Source organism: Triturus cristatus, chromosome 10, assembly GCF_964204655.1.
Source record: "Triturus cristatus chromosome 10, aTriCri1.1, whole genome shotgun sequence".
Lineage (NCBI taxonomy): Eukaryota > Metazoa > Chordata > Amphibia > Caudata > Salamandridae > Triturus > Triturus cristatus.
This window is the reverse complement of record NC_140593.1, coordinates 1,191,159,311-1,191,179,721: the sequence shown is the minus strand read 5'-3', so window position 1 is coordinate 1,191,179,721 and position 20,411 is coordinate 1,191,159,311. Positions and strand designations below refer to the sequence as shown.

At 43.7% G+C, this 20,411-nt stretch overlaps 1 protein-coding gene across 1 annotated transcript in view; it reads left to right on the top strand.

Moving 5' to 3' along the window:
• HDAC6 (histone deacetylase 6) overlaps window positions 1-20,411 on the top strand; it is a 219,371-nt gene that overhangs the window by 13,086 nt on the left and 185,874 nt on the right. Inside the window, exon 2 of the mRNA XM_085629603.1 lies at window positions 14,060-14,199. Coding sequence (XP_085485729.1) covers window positions 14,098-14,199 — 102 coding nt within the window. The 5' untranslated portion in view covers window positions 14,060-14,097. The remainder of the gene's footprint in view (window positions 1-14,059; window positions 14,200-20,411) is intronic.

Below are 20,411 nucleotides of genomic sequence, written 5' to 3'. Positions count from 1 at the left end.
CTAGTTGGCAATCCGACTACAAAATGGGATCCTGATCCTGCCATCTTGCCTCCCGTTCCCTTTCTCATGTTTAGAGATTGCCTAGCTTTGGGAAGTGGGGGGTTAAGTGGGGCATTTCTCTATCCACCCGCAGTTTTAGAGGATAGTGTACTCATTTGTACTTTTGTTCTGTAGACAATGTATGTATGTGGAGAAACCCCATCTGCCTGTATACTTTGGAATAACGCTATATGGGTACCTAACCGTTTTATATGTTTCTCTGCTCCGCAGGGAGATGTGCTATAATCTGTACCTGTGTTCCTTTCCCTTCCCCCCCCCCTCCTTTCCCTCGCCAGTGGATCAGCCCAACCTTAGAATGTTGGGGCTGAAGCTCGTTATAGAATGTTGGCGATAGCGTCAGTTAGAGGCTGAAGGATCCGTTGAATAAACGCCTGTTCAACTTACTGCTCGTTCTGGTAGTTATTCACAACACTTATCATATATATATATATATATATATATATATATATATATATATATATATATATATATATAAATATTAATGCTTGGAGATCTTCACGTTGCGTAAAATTAACTGGATATCACCATAACTGCTCTGGTTTAAGCTTTGAACAGTCTGAATTGTACTGCTGTAGGATGCATCCAGTGGCTAATCATGTGAGACGAAACAGTTGTATCAAATGCTATCACATGAGAGCTGCAAATAGTGTGGTGAGTGACCTAAAGCTGCATGTTTAAGAAAAACATAGGGGAGCATTTAGAAGGGGGAGTTTTTAGAAAAGAAAGGTTCAAGAAAATGAAAACTCAAAAAAATAAGAGGAAAGATTACACCGAGAGACCAACTGACTGCACATCATGTTGGTGTGACCCAAAGATGCATAGTAAAGTGCTCCTGTGGCCTAGATGCTAGAGAGCGCTTGCTCTGGTTGTTTTCTGTCGGGCTGATTATTTTTTTTTAAATAATATCTTTATTTGGTTTTCTTGTCATCATAAATAATGCACTAAATATTGCTCAAAGGTGCAAACACGCACCTAACTGTAGAGTTCACACTGTGAAGGAGGCATATCCACACCCACCGGCCCTGTTGGCCTTATTCTTAACCTTGATCAGATTTGTGCTTCAAATTCAACCTTATTTCCTTTCAGTTGCTTTCCTTCTTCAGTATTTTCAGAAAGGGATGTGCCCATACCACATTGTTATTGTCATTCCGCCTTCTTGGGGCAAACCATTGACAATGCAGCCCCTCTTGTGTTCTGATTGTGCGCTCCCACTAACTCTTCAAGGTATCCAAAGGTGACCATGAAAGCTCGTTGATGAAAGGGGTTGGACCTGAAAGGATATAATGAGAGGGAACTAGAAACTGTGTACAGGTCCCTTATCCTGTTCTTCATTTTAAGTGCAAAGGTTTTTGTGCTCCATCGAGGCTGGTGGTGGTACTTACATACTTACTTCTTGTTGCATGCAATTGGAATTTTGATTCAGTTTTGGAGGCCCTCCAGTCCTTCTGCCTGAACCATCCATCAGAGAATCCCACTGGTCACACAATTAAGCTTTATATGGTGCAGTTTATCAGGGATGACATCATCTCTAAAAATATACCCAAGCCAAGTGACTAAATATCATAAAAAGTACTTTATTCCCTTACTTAAAAATAGGTTTAAAAACAATTTCAAAAGTAAATCTTTCTATTTGATTTTAGCACTAGGTAGTTTATCCTCACACACTTAATATGGCTTATCCAAAAGGATTACATTTTTTTATCAAATCTTATCTTCAGAAAATATAAGAACGGTATGGCCTTGATTATCGACTCCGTAGAAAACCAAATCAATCCTGTTTTAATGCTGCAATTATAGTGCTAAAAAAGAGCTGTAAAGACCAATATACACAATACAAAGCTCTAAAATGCAGTGTCACAGTTGAAAGAATGTCCTTCACCTTTTGTATTCACACCATGTTGACTTGTTAACATCAGATTATTGTAAAATACCTTGTGTGATACAGTGCCATGGCCCCCTTATTTATTGATCATAATGCTTCCTTCGAATATTTGACACATTGATTGTGTACGCTGTAACCGTGATTCTTAGGTTGGCGCTTGAAGCAGTGGATGCAATGATCAGATATTTGTGGGGGCAAGGGTATCCCTGCTGGATGGTAAACTTCATAAAAAATATGGCTAGTGTCCTGTCTTCCTTATCACAAGTGGATTATAATATATGGCACTTTACACGGCCATCAGAATATATGTCACGTTTTAACAGCGTATCCCTTCTCCCAAAATCAAGTAAGGCCCTAAAGCTGTATTGAGTCTTAAGGTGTGAGCTGCTTTGTACTATTTCTTTGTATTGGTTAATGGACAAATGTCTCTAGCTTATCAAAATGGAAGTGAGCTTGGAGAACTTGCTATCCATCCAGTTATCTCTCTGTCCAGTTCGAAAATAATTTATCAAAATGAATGGTAGCCATGATAGTGAGTTTAGCTCTTGCGGCTTCCCCTGTGCAACCAGTCCTTTGTAAGCTGTAGCGTCCAGTCACCTACAATCACCTTTTAGTGGTGCATGGAATTTTTTAATTTATAGATGGAACTACCCAGATCCCATTATCAGCATCTGGTTTTTATCCTGGACCTTATTTCGGCCCTGGCAAATGGTTCTGATTTTGTCCTGTTGTATTGCCAATATATAGCAGCAGAAACACCTTCAGCCCATTCAGCATGTTTAGTGGCGTTCTGCCAGCAGAGTATTGACCTTGGGGATTGGAGCCTTAATTCCTTGCCCACGACCTCCGTTCCAGAACTATCAGACCTAAGATTGCTTCTGTCTGAGCTTAGTCGTGGTGGGAAACAGGTGTCAAAAGTAAAATACATCACAGGATGACACTTCTCACCTTGTCTCAAGGTACAGCAGCCCATCCGGGTTAACAATAATAAACTATTATATATCTGTTTATGTCTTTGTCAGCATACCCTCCTTCAAACTGAAGCGTCAGGGCGGCTGCAGGTTCGCAGTACTGGCACCCAGATACTGGAACTCCCTTCCCTCCGAAATTAGATCCTGCACTGACCTCTTGCGTTTCAGGAAACTCCTCAAGACTTGGCTGTTTAGACAAGCATATGAGTAATTCAACACGGCTCTGGCATCTCTTAGAGCAGCGCCATGAAACCAATTGGTGTACGTGCACTTTATAAGAATTTTTAACATAGCATTGTGAAGTGATATACCAAGTGTTTTACCTGTTTGACTCTGAAAGTATGTAAGTAGCTGTCTGTGTTTTTTTGCTTTCTGTGTATAATCCCAATAACAAATGGCATTTATATGTTGTTCAGTACTAACGGAATATAATTTATGACACTTACTAATGTGTGTTAATTACTTTCCCACTCAGTGCTACCCATTATGTCAACCTTAGATAGGTAAAAGCTTGAGAAATTCCCTGAATTGAAATGTATGCCTTGCAAGTTACCCGTAGTTGTTTGGAGTGGAACCGGGCTTGAAATGTATGCTTTGTGGGTTACCTGTAGTTATCTCATTTGAAACTGCCTTGAATTTTATGCATTGAGGGTTACCTGTAGTTGTTTGGAGTGGGCCCTTTGCCCACTGAGCAGTTTCAAGAGTATTGGAATTTGTGTCAACATATTACACAAGGATCTCTACAAGATAAACATTAACCCACTTCTCTTACTGCCAGCCTTTTACATGCAGGCTGCATACTGTACACTGCAGTAGGCACATTAACTAATAAACTTTATACGATGGTTCCAAATTGTGACCAGCAGATTACACATGGATTTAATCTATGACCCAATTGCATTGAGCATCTAAGTTAGTTTACTAGTAATATGCTGTGAGTCTTACTGAATGCTCCTAGATTTCTGCAGGAGGTGCATTGTACTCCAAGCCATCCAAACTGTGGTCAGTTTATGATCATTAATCTAAGCTGGAACAGCTTTAGCATCACATTTTTCATTCTCAGTTACCTACTTTTGGGGATTGAGTTGGTAGAAATGATGCATAAGGACTGATAGTCCATAAGCAGCTGACTTTCACTAATACAACCTCTGACTCGCCTTACCTGACTCAACCCTGCTTTGTCTCCACCCCAAAAATGTATGTGAAGAGTATTTTGTTCCTATTTCTAGCCGTGAAGATTCTGCTTAACACCATTGTACATCTCTCCGTAGGAATACAAGCATTGGCAAGGCCAATAGGTCTCGCCCTATGCAAGAGCTATTGGCTTTGTCAATATGTTTTGGCCATGTTGTACACCATTGTGACTGCTGTTCAGCATGCCTAAAAGTTAGTGGGCTGTCATAAAGTGGAGTATTATAGAGTGACGTGCAGTAGTGTAGAGTAGAGTATCATGGAGTGGTGTAGAGTGGAGTGACATAGGCTTGAGTAGAGTGTTGTGTAGTGGCAAAGAGGGTGTTGCGTAGTGTGTTGTAGAGTGCCGTAGAGCACAGTGGATTGTCGTAAAGTGTAGTAGCATGGAGTGTAGTCGAGTGGAATGGAATGGCGTGGAGTGTATTAAAGTGGAGTGGGATAGAGTGTTGTAGAGTGGAGTGGCAGAGAGTGTACTAAAGTGGAGTAGTGTTTCGTAGAATAGAGAGGAGTAAAGTGGCATGGAGTGGCATAGAGTGAGTTGCGTAGAGCATCGTGGATTAGTGTTGCAGAGTGAAGTAAAGTTTAATAGAGTAGAGCATCATAGAGTGGAGTATTGTGTGGTGTTATAGAGTGGCATAAAGTACAGTGGTGAAGAGTAAATTGGCGTGGAGTGCATTGGATTTTGAGTAATGTGGTGTAGAGTGCCTTTGCATAGAGTGAAGTGACATAGAGTGGCGTGCAGAGGTGTAGACTTAAGTGGTATAGAGTGCAGAGTGTTGTGGCGTACAGTGTAGTGCAGAGAGCTATGGTGTAGAGTACAGTGGTGCAGAGTAGAATATAGTGGTGTAGAGTGCAATGGTGTGGAGTGGCGTAGCGGATTAGAAAATAAAGTATAGTGGCGTAGAGTGCATGGTGCAGAGTAGTTGGTGTAGGTTGTAGTGGCATAGGGTGTATGAGTTTTGAGCAAGTGGTGTAGAGTGCATTGGCATAGAGCGCAGAGGCGTAGAGTGGAGTAGAGTGAAATGGCATAGAGTGGAATAGAGTGTAGTGACATAGATTTTTTCAGAGTAGAGTGGTGCAGGGTAGAGCGGAGTGGCATTGAGTAGTCGCTAGAGTGCACTGGCATAGAGTGGAGTGGTACAGAGTAGGGTGCAGTGGCATAGAGTGCAATGTGTCAGAGTAGATTAGAGTGGCCTAGACTGGTGTAGAGTGCAGTGGCGAAGAAGGCAATGGTGCACAGTAGAGTGTCGTAGAGTACATTGGCATAGAGTACAGTGGTGCAGAATAGATAGGTGTAGATTGCCGTAGTGCACAGTAGATTACAGTGGCAGAGAGTGCAAAGTGTAGACTGTATTGGCATAGAGTACAGTGGCGCAGGGTAGATTTACGCTGAGGGCATTGGTGTAGAGTAAAGTGGCGCAGAGTAAAGTGGCGCAGAGTAAAGTGGTGCAGAGAGCAGTGGTGTAGAGTGCAGTGGTGTAGAGTAGATTGGCATAGATTGTATTGGTTTTGAGTAAAGTGGCGTATATTAGATTGAGTGATGTGGCGTAGAGTGTAGTGGCATAAAGTAGAGTGGCTTAGAGTAGATTGGCGTAGAGTATAGTGATGCAGAGTAGAGTGTAAATAAGTACGTTTAGGTTTTATATAGCGCTAGCTAGACCCTAACGTATTAGAGCGCCTTACATATAATGCCAGATCATTTCATTAAAATACATACATATATACAGACATAGAAAAATAGTTAGACAGTCAAGGTGGTTACAATATGTGGATATCAGAACAGCGCAAGTTAATGGCGTAATTGACATAGGAGACAGCTGAAACAATTGATTGACTGCTGCAGCTGGTCTAGTGGCATGCAGTGCATTTGTGTAGAGTTCAATAGATTGGCATAAGGTAGAGTGGTGCAGAGGAGAGTGCAGTGCAGCAGGGTAGAGTGGCGTAGAGTGAAATGATGCAGAGTGCAGTGGCACAGAGAAGACTGTCGTAGAGTGAAGTGGCATATAGTAGAGTGGCATGGAGTACAGTAGTGCAGAGAAGAATAGTGTGTGTGGTGTAGAGCAGATTGTTTCAGAGTAGTGATATAGTTGAGTGGTGCAAGGTAGAGAGCAGGTATGCAGATTAGATTAGAGTAAATTGGCATAGAGTGCACCGGCGTAGAGTGGAGTGATACAGAGTATAGTACAGTGTTACAGTAGAGTAGAGTGGAGTGGACTGGGTTAGTGTAGAGTACAGTGGTGAAGAATGTAGTGGTGCATAGTGAGGTAGAGTCCATTGGTGTACAGTAGAGGGGTGTAGAGTGGAATGCTGCAGAGTAGAGTGCAGAGATAAAGTGGAGTGAGGCAGAGTTAAAGTAGAGTATGTATGGTGTGGTAGCACACTGCCATTACAGACTACACATTTCAATTGAAATGACCATTACATTTGTACAGACATACAGTTTTACTAATAAAAGTATACAGCACACAAACGATAAGGTGTGAAAATATCATCACCTAGTGTATTGATTTGTTTTGATAGTATTAACATATTTGTTTCTACCATACTTCAGAATTACCCCAAAAAAGTACTTCATTTGTGCTTTCCATATTCTGAAATATCTGTGCAGTTCATTAACAGACATTTACATTTTGTTGTGTGCTAGAAAAAATAACATTGCACAGCCTTCCTCCAGCACACCCCCATTAACCAGCATGATTGTCACATAAATCCACTCACTTTGACATCCGAGAGAAAATTAACAAGCATTGGCATAGCCAATAGGTCTCGCTTTTGGGACCTTATAAGTGTTTAGCCATGCAACAGTTGCATAACTAAATACTTATAAGGTCCCAAAAGCGAGACCTATTGGCTATGCCAATGCTTGTTTCTGTTTATTACTTCTCTGTAGTAATGGTGGCGCACGGGTGCCACCATTACTACATAGAAGTAATAAACAGGTAAAAAAAACTGGCTCACAGAGAACATCAAAGCGGCCGCGAAAGTGAGTCGCGCGCGCACATGCACTGTAGCTCTAGGCTACAGTGGTAGCACTTTTTGTGAGCCCTCACAAAAAGTCTCACCAGACAAGCGCATGCGCTGGGTCAGGCGAGACCTAAAAATCAAGCTCCCACAGAAGACTGAGCCTGACATTTGACCACTGTCTTTAAATGCACAGCAAATTTAACAAGGTGAGAAAAAGATTTAAAGGCCTGGTTAAAGAATGTGAGTTGCGGAAAACTATGGTAAATAAAGCCCACGGAAGGGACACTCTATTAAGCTGAACTGCCTAAAACAAATAAAGACAGCAAATATAAAGCAAGCAAGTGGAAGTTACAAACCACAAAGCCAGTGATGAGCAACGGGTGGAATGCATTGCCAGGGAAGCTTTCCGAATACCCCCAAGATGTCGATTGCAAACCAGACATCTGTACTGTCTGGTAGGCTTCTACCTAAAAACAATTGTTTGAGTGGAATGTTAATCACCTAATGGTGCAAACATGGTAGTGTATTTTATCACATAATACTTATAGTAAATGTATACATTCACTGTCCGCATTAGCCTGAAAGGAAAAAAAAGACTTTTTGACAAGTTTTTCTAAATGGGATTTAAGAATGTTTTAAATAGAATGCGTTAAGGGTGACTGAGATAACACCATGAAGTGATGGCTAAGTTTGAAGGATCTGCATACAAGATTAGTATCTTCAGCGGTATATTTTCGAAAATTGTACAAGTTTAAAAGATCAACTGTTTTAAGATCTTGCCCATTACATTAGATATAGAATTGTAACAGTCTTGTAATACTATTAATTGCTGGAAAAATTAACTCAAAGTCATATTGACTAGAATTGAACTTACAACCACCCCTTGTAAGTATCTGCTTTCAGTAGATTTGTCCGGAGTGTGCCCCAGATGTCCTGTGGTCTAGAAGTTATAGAAAGAAGGGTGGTGTCTGTGTCTATGTTGTCATTACTGTATAGCAAGTCATTCACCAGTTTTTGGTTGTGGCTATTGGGCCTCTTCCCCCAATTGATAGTTACTCTGTGTTTGGCTAGCAAAGGCACAATTGTGAAGTTTGAGAGGCGTTGTGGGGATGAAAATTGGCAGACCATAGTGGATATGATGATGTGCAGTTCAAGGCCAAGTTCAAGGCCAGTTGAGAGGTAAAGAGAAGCAATGCTATGAATGGTTTTCAAAACAAGAGTGGGCGTCCTGTATATATACTGTGCCCTGTGTTGTGGCAGACAGTCAACCTGCTTCATATCAGTGAAGTGAATTGGGCGATAAAGCAGGTAAAATATTATGCTGGTGGCAACAGTAAAGATTTTGTCAAGCGGACAGGAAGTGTAAAGGGGGAGTCCGACAATTGGAATGAGCTAGGCTGCTGTTTTTTTTATAATGTATAGCAGTTGAATTCAAGCTGAAGTTGTGGAGTATGAGAAAACGGATTTAAGCTGCATGGGGGGGGTTAAGCCTACTCCTGGGATTCATGCAGTAGTGTAGTTCGTTTTGCACATATGATGAAATAGGAGGAGCAGAGAGGTAGGAGTGTCTGGGTCAAGGAGGTTAATAATTTCTGTTTTCGACTTTGAAAATTAAGTATTAGGAGTGGCAGAAGAAAAATATTTGAATGTCCTCCACATATAGATGCTCCAAGAAGGAAAAGCAGGATATTCTGTCACCAAAAAATGTAATGTAGAGGGCTAATAGGAGTGGTTTTAGGACCAGTCCATTAGTACATTTACTGTTAAAGTGGTAAGGCTTCAGAGGGACGATTTAACGGGACATAAAACTAGGACTCCATCAAGGTGTTTGTTAAGCGCTGCTACTCACCCGTAAGGGTCTCAAGGCGCGGGGGGGTCGCAGGTTCCAGTCTATCAAGGAGGGGTCTGTCGAAGAACCAGATTTTGAGGTTTCTTGCGAAGATGGGGAGCGATGTTGTCTGTCTGAGGTGGAGCAGAAGGTCGTTCCAGGCTCTAGCCGCGAGGAAGGAGAAGGAGCGGCCTCCCGATCTGGTCTTTCAGGTGCGGGGGTCTGTGGCGTAGGAGAGCTGGGCTGATCGTAGGGTCCTTTGTGGTGCGTGGAATTTGAGTCGGCTGTTCAGGTATGCTGGTCCGGTGTCATGGAGGGCCTTGTGAGCGTGGGTGAGCATCTTGAAGGTGACTCTAGCTTCGATGGGGAGCCAGTGGAGTGTGCCCAGGTGCTGGGATATGTGTCAGTGTCTTGGCAGGTTGAGGACCAGTCTTGCGACAGCATTAGAGAGGTACAAGAACCACTTAATGCCCTTCTTTTAATACAGAGTGTGGTAAGGATCCTGAGCCTGGTGGAGTAATTGACTGTGTCGAAGAAGCCAAACAGATAAAGGAGGATACGAATGGAGAAGCGACTTTTTGATGGAGGGAGGTGAGAACGTTTTTGTAACATGGGTGACTGGTGTTTCCATAGAGCAGAATTTTTGGAAATCAGTTTGAAGCTGATTTAAAACATTGATTCATGATTAGTAAGAAGTGAGATGGTTGACTACCAGGCATTTTATGGTAGAAGAGATGACTCTAGGTTGAGTTTCAGCCATAGACAGGAAGGAGGATCACTGGTTATCTTCTCAAATAAGGGTAGAACATCATCATACTGGAAGCATTTAGAATAAAATCTAGGTAAAAGTCAGCAATTGAATAGAAAGAGGTGAAGCAGGCTTTCATCAATTTTGACGAGAAAGGGTTTGAGGAGGCAGAGTGGATTGGCTGCTTAGAGCATGGTGAGCCAAGAGAACGAGTCAAAATGTTCTGTGTGGTAGGTCAGAGCTAGAGGCAGTTAACCATAGGAGTAGCTTCTGGGGGGTGAAGGTTTGAGAAAGCAGATTGGGTTTTCTGTGTGTGGAACTTTCACCACTTGTGAGCATTGTTGAGCATGGGATAGCCAGAGTGATCAAGGGCTGTGGGTGGCGGAGGGCTTGATGGTAGACATGAGGTAGTGAGACCTAAAGGTTGACATCGGCATGCTTCTGAAAACATCAAAGTAGGTCTTATCAAGGTATGCAGTCAGACTTTTTTTAAGTGATGTGGTAGTCAGTCGAGAGGTTCTTTCATCTGTAAATCAGGGTTGAGGATAGAGTTGTGGACAGTGAAAGTATGTAGATAAAAGAGTGGTCATATGGGGAGAGGTTAGAGATAAAGATTAGAATGAAATTGGGGACTACCATGCTAGTTTGTTGGAAGCGTATTTGTGTTGTAGATAGAGTGATTAAATAAAAGGCAAAAGTGAATTGCTGGTCTTTATTTATGATCAACTTGAAAAAACTTGGGGTGGTTTGTGGAGCTGTCTCCATGATGGGTGTGATGTGTTCAAATAGTGTATCATTGCATTGTGGGATTAGAACACTAAACCAAGAAGCTGAAACAGAGCATTAATTTTACTCCTGTGAAATTGCCCATGCTTTAGCTGTGAGATATCTGCAAAGCAGAAATTTATTAAGAACAATCCTAGGGGAGGAGCCAAGATGGCGACCGGAGCAGACGCTTGAGCGCCCGGCTCCGTCGGCCCTTGGCCCCGGACTATTATCCTGATTCCTATCCTTGCCGATTCTCGAGGTGAAACGTGTACGACGACGCGCTGTCCACGCCGCCACTTCCCCGAAGTCTCAGCCCGCCCGGATGCCGGAGTTTTTGGTGCTTTTGTTCTCCGCCCTGGACCCCTGCTCCATTGTGGCCTTTGCCAGCCCCCAGGAAGCTCCGCAGACCCGCTAGCGCAAATCCGAGCCCCGCGGTCCCGACCTCACCTAACATCACGGACTGTTGCCAGATGAGCCTGGGGAGGGACGGCCAGACACTTCCTGCACCCTGCGCCTGAAGGGCTGGGGCTGTAAGGTAAGCCCCGGTGAGGCGGGTCTCCTGCCCCGATCTGTGGACCGCGCTGTGGGAGGCTGCCGACCCCCTTCTTCAATTGCCTAGTCGGCTGCAAAGAGAACCCGAGGGAAGGGAAGCGACTGTTGGCTTTCCCGGTTGCGGCGCAGACCTGAGGGGAACTGACTCCTTGCTACGACCCCCCCCCCTGGCCATTGTACCGTCCGGCGGTAAAACATGGCGTTGTTTCCTTGCTCGCGGCTGGGGGGTGATACTCAGGTCTTGCCCGCTGCCCGCTTCGCCCTCCCTCCACCAGACACCAGCTCCACGGTGCCGTCCCGGATTGCTGCCGATGTGGGGGTGCAGCTTCCGCTGACATGCGGCTCCGTACTGGCCGTCCTGCGGGACTTTCGTTTACAAATGTTTGCTCGCTTTCAGGCGCTAAGTGAGCAGTTTGACTCCCTGTTGTCGGCTGCGGGCCGTGAGCGCTCCGTCTGTCATCAACACGGCGTGGGTCTGCCAGTGCTGTTGTCCTCTTGCGGGGACGAAACGGCTGTGTGTGATCGTGCTACACTGGTGCCTGCATCTGGCTTTCCCGGCACCCAGGATCAATTGCTCTCCAGCTTAACAGCGGATACTTTGTTTCCCCGTTCATTGCTGCCTGCTTCATTGTTGCCTGCCTCACCGCGTCTGCAAGAGTATCCAGCTGAGCAACACCTAACATCCTCGAGGAATCGTTCACGGTGGCCTACTGCTTCTTTTCTGTGGAACTCCTGTACTCTACATGCCATGTCTGGATTTTATGTGGTGCACAAAGGGACCTCTACAGATGGTCGGCGGCCATTTTGGGATTCTACTTCACCATCTTCTCCCAAACGGCCATATTGTCTTTGTCTGCACGGGATGCGGGGCCTTCATGTAGGGGCTGGCTTAATCTCAAGCCCGCGATCGGGCCAGGGCTAGACTGATTAATATCGCCATGGTTTCACGGAGGGGCTGGACTGGGACTGGAACTGTATGTGTACTTTGTGCGCATTCGTCGCGATTTGTCTACCTTCATCTAAATTGTTGTGACAATTCATTTTCACACGACCGCTTTTGGGGTAGTGGGTTCTCAGTGTGTGGAAGCCAAAGATGGCCGATGGTTTAGGGCGCTCTGATGATACGTAGGCTCCTCCCCACCTTCTTTTTTTTTGGGAGTTTAGATTAGAATAGTCCTATTCTTTTCTCACCCCCTTTAACATAGGTGTATCGTTTTCTTATCTTTCTTTACTTTATTCTTACTCCCTTTCTTGTCTATATTTCGGGTTTATTGGGCGACAGGCACTATGCTGGGGGGGGGGAAGGCCGTAGCCTCCGCATTGGTGTAGGGTGGGGGGGTAATTTACTGTTTCTAATTAGTTCTATGGGCCTTTTTTCTCTTTATGTTTCTGCGCTACACTTGTTTCGATTCTGGGTCCGGGTGGGGGGTTGACTGAGTGGGGGCGGCACTGGAGGGGTGCGGAATTGCTCATGTGACTATCCTGTTCATATAACTGCATTTCCTCACTGCCTGCGATTTTACTTCCATTGCTGTTTTAATGATGCTGCTGCTCTCCCGTGTGGTGAAGATATCGTGCGGACTCGAATCTCCTTGGTTCTTATTCTTCACTGACTATTTCCCTGATAAACTTATTTTGAAAACTTTAAAATTAACCTTCATTTCTCCTTTCCCTGGGGTCAAGGATCTCTCCAGTGTATGTTTCATAAATCGTTGCTAACCTTGACCGTTGAAGCACAGGGGCCGTAATGTTTGTATCAGTGCTTAACCGTATCGTGGCCGGCCTGAAGGTTGTAGGCCCGTATTTGTTCTTTTAATATGCACGAATAAAGGTTTTTTAAAAAAAAAAAAAAAAAAAAAAAAGAACAATCCTAAATCCCCACCTTTGTGGGTATATCTGGGTGCCTATAGGAGTGTTGCGCTATCACTGTAGAGTACTGGAGGGTGGTAATCTTGGTCGTGGCCCAGCTTGTCAATCGTGTGTTTGTCACTCCCCTGAAGCATAGCCTCCTACTCTCTATTTTGATTGGCTGGCTCCCATTATTCCACAACTTTCTTTTCAAGCGCTACTTTTATGTTTTTCCACAAAGGTGCATATGTTTTCCAGCTGTCTACCATGTGTACTTCTCTCCCCTGCACTTCATGTTGCTCACTGTCGCCTGTGTGCTACTCCCCCTCCATGTTTTGCTTGCTCTCATGCCCTCTCTGACTGTTGCTTTTCCCCCACCTGCTCTACGTTGCCCTCTGCTTCCCCTCCTCACCCCCAGAGCAGTCCCCAAGTTGCTTTTGTTTCCCTGTCCCGTGTTGCTTCCCCGCACCATCCTTCTCTGTCGCCGATTACATCTCCGTCGCCTGTTGCATTTACTATTCCAGACACCCCTAGTGGAATACTCTCCTCTTGTAAGAATTTAAGTATTCATCTCTTAGTATATCACAAGCAGGAGGGATCATGGAATCTGGTACGCCAATTGCCAATGGAACCTTGCACTGGTGATGGGCCTCTCTGTTCTTTTTGTGTGTTTGTTATAGGGGTGGATGAGCCAACAAATTAACAGGGAGAGCCGAGCCAGAGAGGAGCCAGTGGTCTTGGATGCATGAGCTGAGCTGTAAAAATATTAGCTATGTAAACCATTCAACAAAATTCACTTACAATATGATAACGTAGCTTCAAAAAAGTGTCTTTCTTCAACGTGCAGACTTCTTTACATTGCTAGGGCACATTATAGTACTGCAAGATGAACTACTTATTGAAAGGGAAAAGAGTTTTGGTAAAAGAAGAATATTTGCCTAAGATCACACAATATATAGCCGGGAAGTTGCAATGTATACAGGATTTCTGATTTCATTTTGTACGAATCAACTAGTAAATGGGTATCTATATGTGTTCCCTTATGTTGAGGCTTTGTTTTGTACCTCAGTGCATTTTCCTGCAATGTTTTAAATATCGCAGAAACTCGACTCAAAGGTATTATAGCGCTGTATACAAGCACCAGTTACATTACTGAATGTCATACTCTACTTGACACTCTTTTAAAAGTACAGTTTAATATTGCATGCAGTATTCTTGGTGAGACTGATCTCTTGTTTCCCTTTTAGTATTTCAGATTTCAACAGGAGAGTACACCAGCTGCAGAATGCCGTCTCCGTCCAATCAGGCACAGCCTGGCCCACGCAGCGTGCGTGCCAGCTCCCGGTCCCCCTTGCTGTCGGACGCTGCTGCAGGTGGCCCTTCTCAGGTACAGTGGTAGAGCTGCCGAATTTGCTCCTGCATGCCCAAACCTTGTGTAGCGCACCCCCTTCCATTAGCATGGCATCACATCACCTTTAAGTAGTTCATGGTGGGATTTTCCAGACGTTTTTATCACACACCAAAGTTGAGTTTAGTGGCTGCACTTGGTCAGTCAGATGCATATGTTAGTTTCAATGAGTTGTGAGCTAATGATTAGGGATACCAGAGCTTGGTGTGGGTCCGCTGCCCGGCTAATTTATGTTTTATTAGTAGGTCTCTTTAGCAATTGCTTTTGGATGGCTTTTATAGCTATTTCTTTGCATATTCTCAGTTTGTTGGGAGTTATGTCTTGGTGGGTAGTACTTTTGGGAGCACAGTCATAACCAGCACTAGGGTTTTTGGTCTTGCCTAGGCAGCGCATGCGCTTTCTCTTCAAGACATGTTGTATCTGCTCTATGGACTGTGAGCTTGGCCATCGTTTTTCATTAGTTTTTTTGTGCGCTGTTCTGAAATGCTGGCTTTTCAGTTGTGCATTTGTTGTATTTCACCATCATTTTGGTGCTTGGTTCCCTCCCGTGGCGACTGGCCCTATTGCATGTACTTATTCCCTCCTGCCTATTTATGGTAATTTCAGCGTACTGTTTTTTTTTCCCTTCTCGGTTTGTGTTTTCGGAATGTGGCGTTTCTGTGCTTTTGAAGCGAAATGCGCTCAACTGGCAGCATTTGCTTTTTAAATAAGACGGTAGCGTGTACAAAATAAGTTTTTATAATGATATGCTTTTTGAGCCCATGCGACTTTTTTTGATTAGCACGCGCAGCTTTTGTTTGTTCAGCACGGTGCCCGCTTCATGGTTTATATTTTGTTTTACATTTTTCAAGGAGTTTGAGTGTGTGGCACATCTCCGTTGCGAGATTCAATTGGATCCGTGTTTTTCAGAGTAAAGCAGGAACATCAGTCTGACGGAATGATGTTTCTAAGATACAACTAACTCACATTTCGAAGTGTTTATTTTTGTTATTACACTCCAGTTTGGTTGCTATTTTTTTGGGGCACATTACAGCATGTAAATGAATTACCGGGGACACGGCATACCTGTTTCAAGCAACTAATCCTCGCGATTAACCATTAAAAATATGCTTTGGACAACATCAGTGCTTGAGGTGTGTGTTTATTGGTAAGTCACTTGCGCACTGAAGCTGAGCGGTTTTCTTAACGTTTCCTTGTACTCAATCAGGATATTCTGGCGTTTTTGAAATGCCCGCTTTTATTTTCTTGGGCTTGGCCATTTACTCTCACACTGTGTAGAGCCGCATGGTGTGGATTCGTTTGACTATTTTTAACTACGTTACAAGAACCCCTGAGCCGTTCTGTCAAAGTAAATAAGAGTGTGATATTGCTTTGTAATGGCTGTCGTTCGGACCGTGTTGAATATGGGCATCCATTTATACTCTATTATACTATGTTTTTAATTAACGTCGAACAATTATGCAGTATAATTTTCATGGAATTTACTTTTGACAACTGTTTTCGAAATGGTGATCTAGGTTTCGGGGCACATGGTTTCCGAACCAACAGTTTTTTGCCTTTTTTGATTGGATTTATGACCATTACAAACTGGCCAATGGGGTTTCTGAGGTCTTCTTAAAATCACAGGTGGTATCTGTCTGGGTCAACTAATCATGAGTACTGAAAATGGCAGTCGAAACCCACCTTTTTTTTTTTCTCATCATACTCACGTTTGTTGGTGTGGAGCTTTCGCATGTGAAATACACATAGGTAAGTGGTGGGGCACTATGGTTCTAACTGGGACATAATGCTTTTAGTAACAGTTTTAGTAATATGCGTGGCCTAAGTATAGGTTCTAGTCTATCAGTTTCTCATCTGGAATTTTACTGGCATTGACTAGGCCGGCAACACTATAGCACTTTATTTTTGTCTTTCTATTTTTTTCTTTAATTGTGACTTTACTAAAGGCACACCTTGCTTATATATTTGGCTCTGGTACAAGCTTCCGGCACTTTATAGTTGCTGGGCATTTCACCGTTCTGTAGTAATAGAAACTTGGAAGTTTGCGCAACATTGAGGCACTTCACTGACTTTGACATCAAGTTGTTAGCAACCTTGGTTTAATTTTGTCCGCCTTTGATTACCCTGAGATGGTATTTACCATATCTTAGCTGTTGTAGTATTGAATGTAAGAGGACAGATTTTACGCTACATGGAGACGTCTGCGTGCAATGTTTACCGCTCACTAATCTTTTAGAGAGTGTTAGTCATCTCTCTCCAGTGTCTTACTTACTCTCCAGTGACTTGCATCTCTGATCATTTTTTAAAGTGCACCCTTATTCTAGCGACCTGACGGCTAAAAACATTGTGCAGTGACTAGTTTTATATCAGTAAGTTGTTGCTGTTTATTTACCTATGCACCACAGCCTTCTTTTAGGTGAATTTGTCTTCGTGTTTCATTGCACTTTTAGTGCGTTTTCATTCTTGGAACTTGATGGATTAGGATGTACTGAAACTCACATGATTAGGCATGCCTAATGTTTTGAGATATTGTGTGTTCTTATTCGCTCGAATTGTTTCTCATACATGGTTGTTGGATCTATGCTTCTCCTTTCTACTTTTTGACTGTAGTCTTCCCACACATTATTACATATTTTGCCTTACAAATATTGTGTGGGACGTTTTTTTCTTCCTTTCATTTTAGTGTTATTAGCCAGATGACTGATATAATGGGCTATATCAGAGAGAGGAGGGGGGGGGGGTTGAGTTATGCCAGATGAAAAGTGGGGGGAAAAGGGCATCACGATGAGAAATGACAAAAAGAAGTGTAAGACACCCCGTTAGTTTGTGTAAGAGGTCTGGGTGGGAGAGTAAGGGAGTGTAGTGTGACAGGAAGCAAAGGCAACAAGCAGGAAGGGGGTGGCAAATGGTGTGCACTTTCGCGGCCGCTTTGATGTTCTCAGTGGCCGCGCGGCTCACTGAGGACATCAAAGCGGCCGTGAAAGTGATCAGGCAGTGCTTTTCAGGCTGCCAAATGGTGCGCGCGCCCGGCGCACATGCACTGTATTTGGAGGCCTGAAAAGCACTCGTTTGCACTTCCAGATACCCCTTTAACAAAAGCTCTCGCGAGAGCAGCGCTAAAGCGCTGTCTCAGGCGAGACCTAAAAAGTGACGTGTGCAGGTTAAAAGAGCATATAGGGTACACGTAGAGGTAAAAACAATTCAATAAATGGCAGATACTCAAAACACTAAAAAAAAAGTTTGAAGGGCACCACGCACGCTATCTCAAGCAGGACGACATAGTGAACCTTGTTTAAAGTAGCTGAAATTTCTATTAGGATTAGAAATTCCAACTTTATCGTCTTTTGTAAAGCTCCAGAGATAATCTAGAATGTATGTAACAACTGTTTGAGTTGCACATAGTGGATAGGACGTCGACTAGGAAACCTATTCAATCACCTCTGAATCACAAGCAGTCTGGATGGCTGGGTGGGTAAACGAGCGCCCGCCGCAAAGGTGAAAGTAAATTTGTGACGCACGCGAGGGCGCCAGTGGGGATGCCGAGGTTTTGTAAAGCTCCAGAGATAATCTAGAATGTATGTAACAACTGTTTGAGTTGCACATAGTGGATAGAACGTCGACTAGGAAACATATTCAATCACCTCTGAATCACAAGCAGTCTGGATGGCTGGGTGGGTTATGCTTGGAGACACCACACAAAGACAATGTGCGCATGTTGTACATGACAGATAGTATGGTTTTATGCTGGGTTACTGGCCGAGGATCCAGACTGCACAATTTCAGAATACATCGTTAACAAAAGTTACGTTACATGAGGCAGTGGTGGCCGTTGTGCATGTATCAAAAGCACACAAAATACTGTGCTGCTGAAATAAACGAGCGCCCGCCGCAAAAGTGAAAGTAAATTTGTGACGCGGCGGAGTGGCGCGCGAGGTCGCCAGTGGGCTGAAGCGCTTCCCAAAAGCGGAGTGCACGGCGGCACGATGCGCGTGATTGTGCGCGTGCTAGCCATGCAATCCGCTTTTGGGAGCACTTTGAAAAGCCCCTTTACAATAGTCTCGCTTTGCGATCGCTTACGCGATAGCAAGGCGAGACCTAAAAAAAAGGACGAACTGCTGTACCTGTTTATGCATAGGCCCAGCTGCCCAGGCTTTACTCCCTTTTTGTGTGTATACAAAGGTGGCACTACTCACTGCTATTGTGGTTAAAGACTGCTGCTTTTCGTGCTGCACCTATTGTGTGAGGAAAGCTTACACTTTTCTTGGTGTGTGTCTGTCTGTCTGTCTGTCTGTGACAAGCTTATACTGCTGTTTATGTTGTGCCTGTTTTGGGGTAGTGTTTATTCTGCTCTCTATTATGTATGTGCCTGTTTTGTCATCTGTTGTTGCCTTTGCTGGTTTGTCCCTGTGAGTGTTGCTTGTATTTTAATGGTGTTTTGCTCCGACAACAATAGCAGGCTTGGTTTTCTTTAATTTATGGTTTAAGTGCAGCTGGCATGGTTGTTTCCCTCAAGTAAATTAATGTCTTTGATTGTTGGCCCTGAATGGGCCCGTTTGTCATTTCCTCACCCACACCTAATAGTTTATGGACATGACCAGGCTCCACCACAGACCATTTTGCTTTTTCTCCACCATGCACCACCCTTGAATCAAAGACGTTAGCAGGATTCATTTTAGCAGAGACACAGCAGACATCCCGGTTTTCAGGAGGTTTCCCATGACTGCTGTGGGCGGTCAGCTTAGACTAAAGTTCTGTCTGCCTCAAGTGAATGATTTACTTCACGGAGTAACTGTATAAAGACATATCCCTCACTTGATCTCAAGATACCGTGCTTTTTGAGCTCCAGGACCTCTCTTATCTGAAGGAGTTGGGCAGAAGTTGCTCTAAACGGTGAGAATTCACAGGTCCCATTACTAGCTGGAGGACTGCTTCTGTTTGGTTCAACCTCTATACGTCTCAGTGTAAGTATTCATTGCAAAGGATGGAGGTGTGTTGGGGTCTATTCTGTGCACGTCATGGTCATGAATTCTGCTCAGCCTGGATTGTTAGTTATCTGCTGGACGTTGGGGGTATGTGCTGTGAATGGAGCATATGTGTTTGAAGATCAGTTAGAGGAAGAGGCCAAGCTGAAAGGTACGCCTTGTGGGGCATCCAGACATGTACTATACTTCACTATTTAATGAAGAAGCTGTCAACAGGGACACAGCAGTCCAGCATCTTTTTTTATCTTTAAAGCTGCGTTGTATTTTTTCGTTTTGCGCCCAGCTTGCAAGCTCTCCCTGACCATGCTCCCGGCTGTGTCTGTGGTGCTATGCTATTGCGAGTCCAATATGTCACTCCTTAAATATGGTGCTTGATCCATGAGGAGGGAGATCCAATAGATAGTTATGTGTGTTTCAGGGGTGAATGTAGAGATAGTCAGGGGCACTGCCAATATATTCTTCAACAGTGGGCACCATTCACCTACAGCGTAGTGATTTAGTCCATTCGCCTGCACAGTAGCAGTTTGTCCTCTTTGATCACTCCTGATCATGCTTCATTGGCTACCCTGCTCTCCTTAAAATTAAATGAAGGATTTAATCGAGGTCTCTGTGCCTAAATGTGGAAAGTTGATATTTTTTTGTTACAGCCTTTGCTGAGGTCCATAGCTAAACTGTGAATTTTGTGAAGTTTTTATCTCTGCCACTTCTGATTGACAATCTTCACTTATACTGCAATTAATGTGGCACATATACATTTTTTCCCACTAACAAAATGGTTCTGTGGAGGTTGCACGTCGCAGAAAACTCTTAGTGTTTTTCTGCTGCATAATGCCATCGTGTATAGAAAAGTTTATCAAAATATAAGTTTGAAGACAAAAATGTGAGTGGTGGGTGCACTTGTAATGAAAATGTTCTTGCAGTATAAAAAAATGTTTGCATGGCAAAGGATAATCTGGAAAGCTGTGGCGTTGCTTTTTGCTAAGCTTTTGATTTTTTGAAGTCTTTGTATTAACATTCGATTGCTAGTGTCTGTGGCGGTTAGAATAAAAAGTATTTTTGTGCTTTGTAGGATAAATGTAGTGTAGGAAGCTGTGGCTGCAAGGGGCCGTTCTGCAAACGTCCGGTGCAAGATGATGTGTAGGGAACCTGGCGTCCTGAGAGATCATGTTTTCTCTTGTATCTTGGCTTATAATATCAGATACGTTTTGT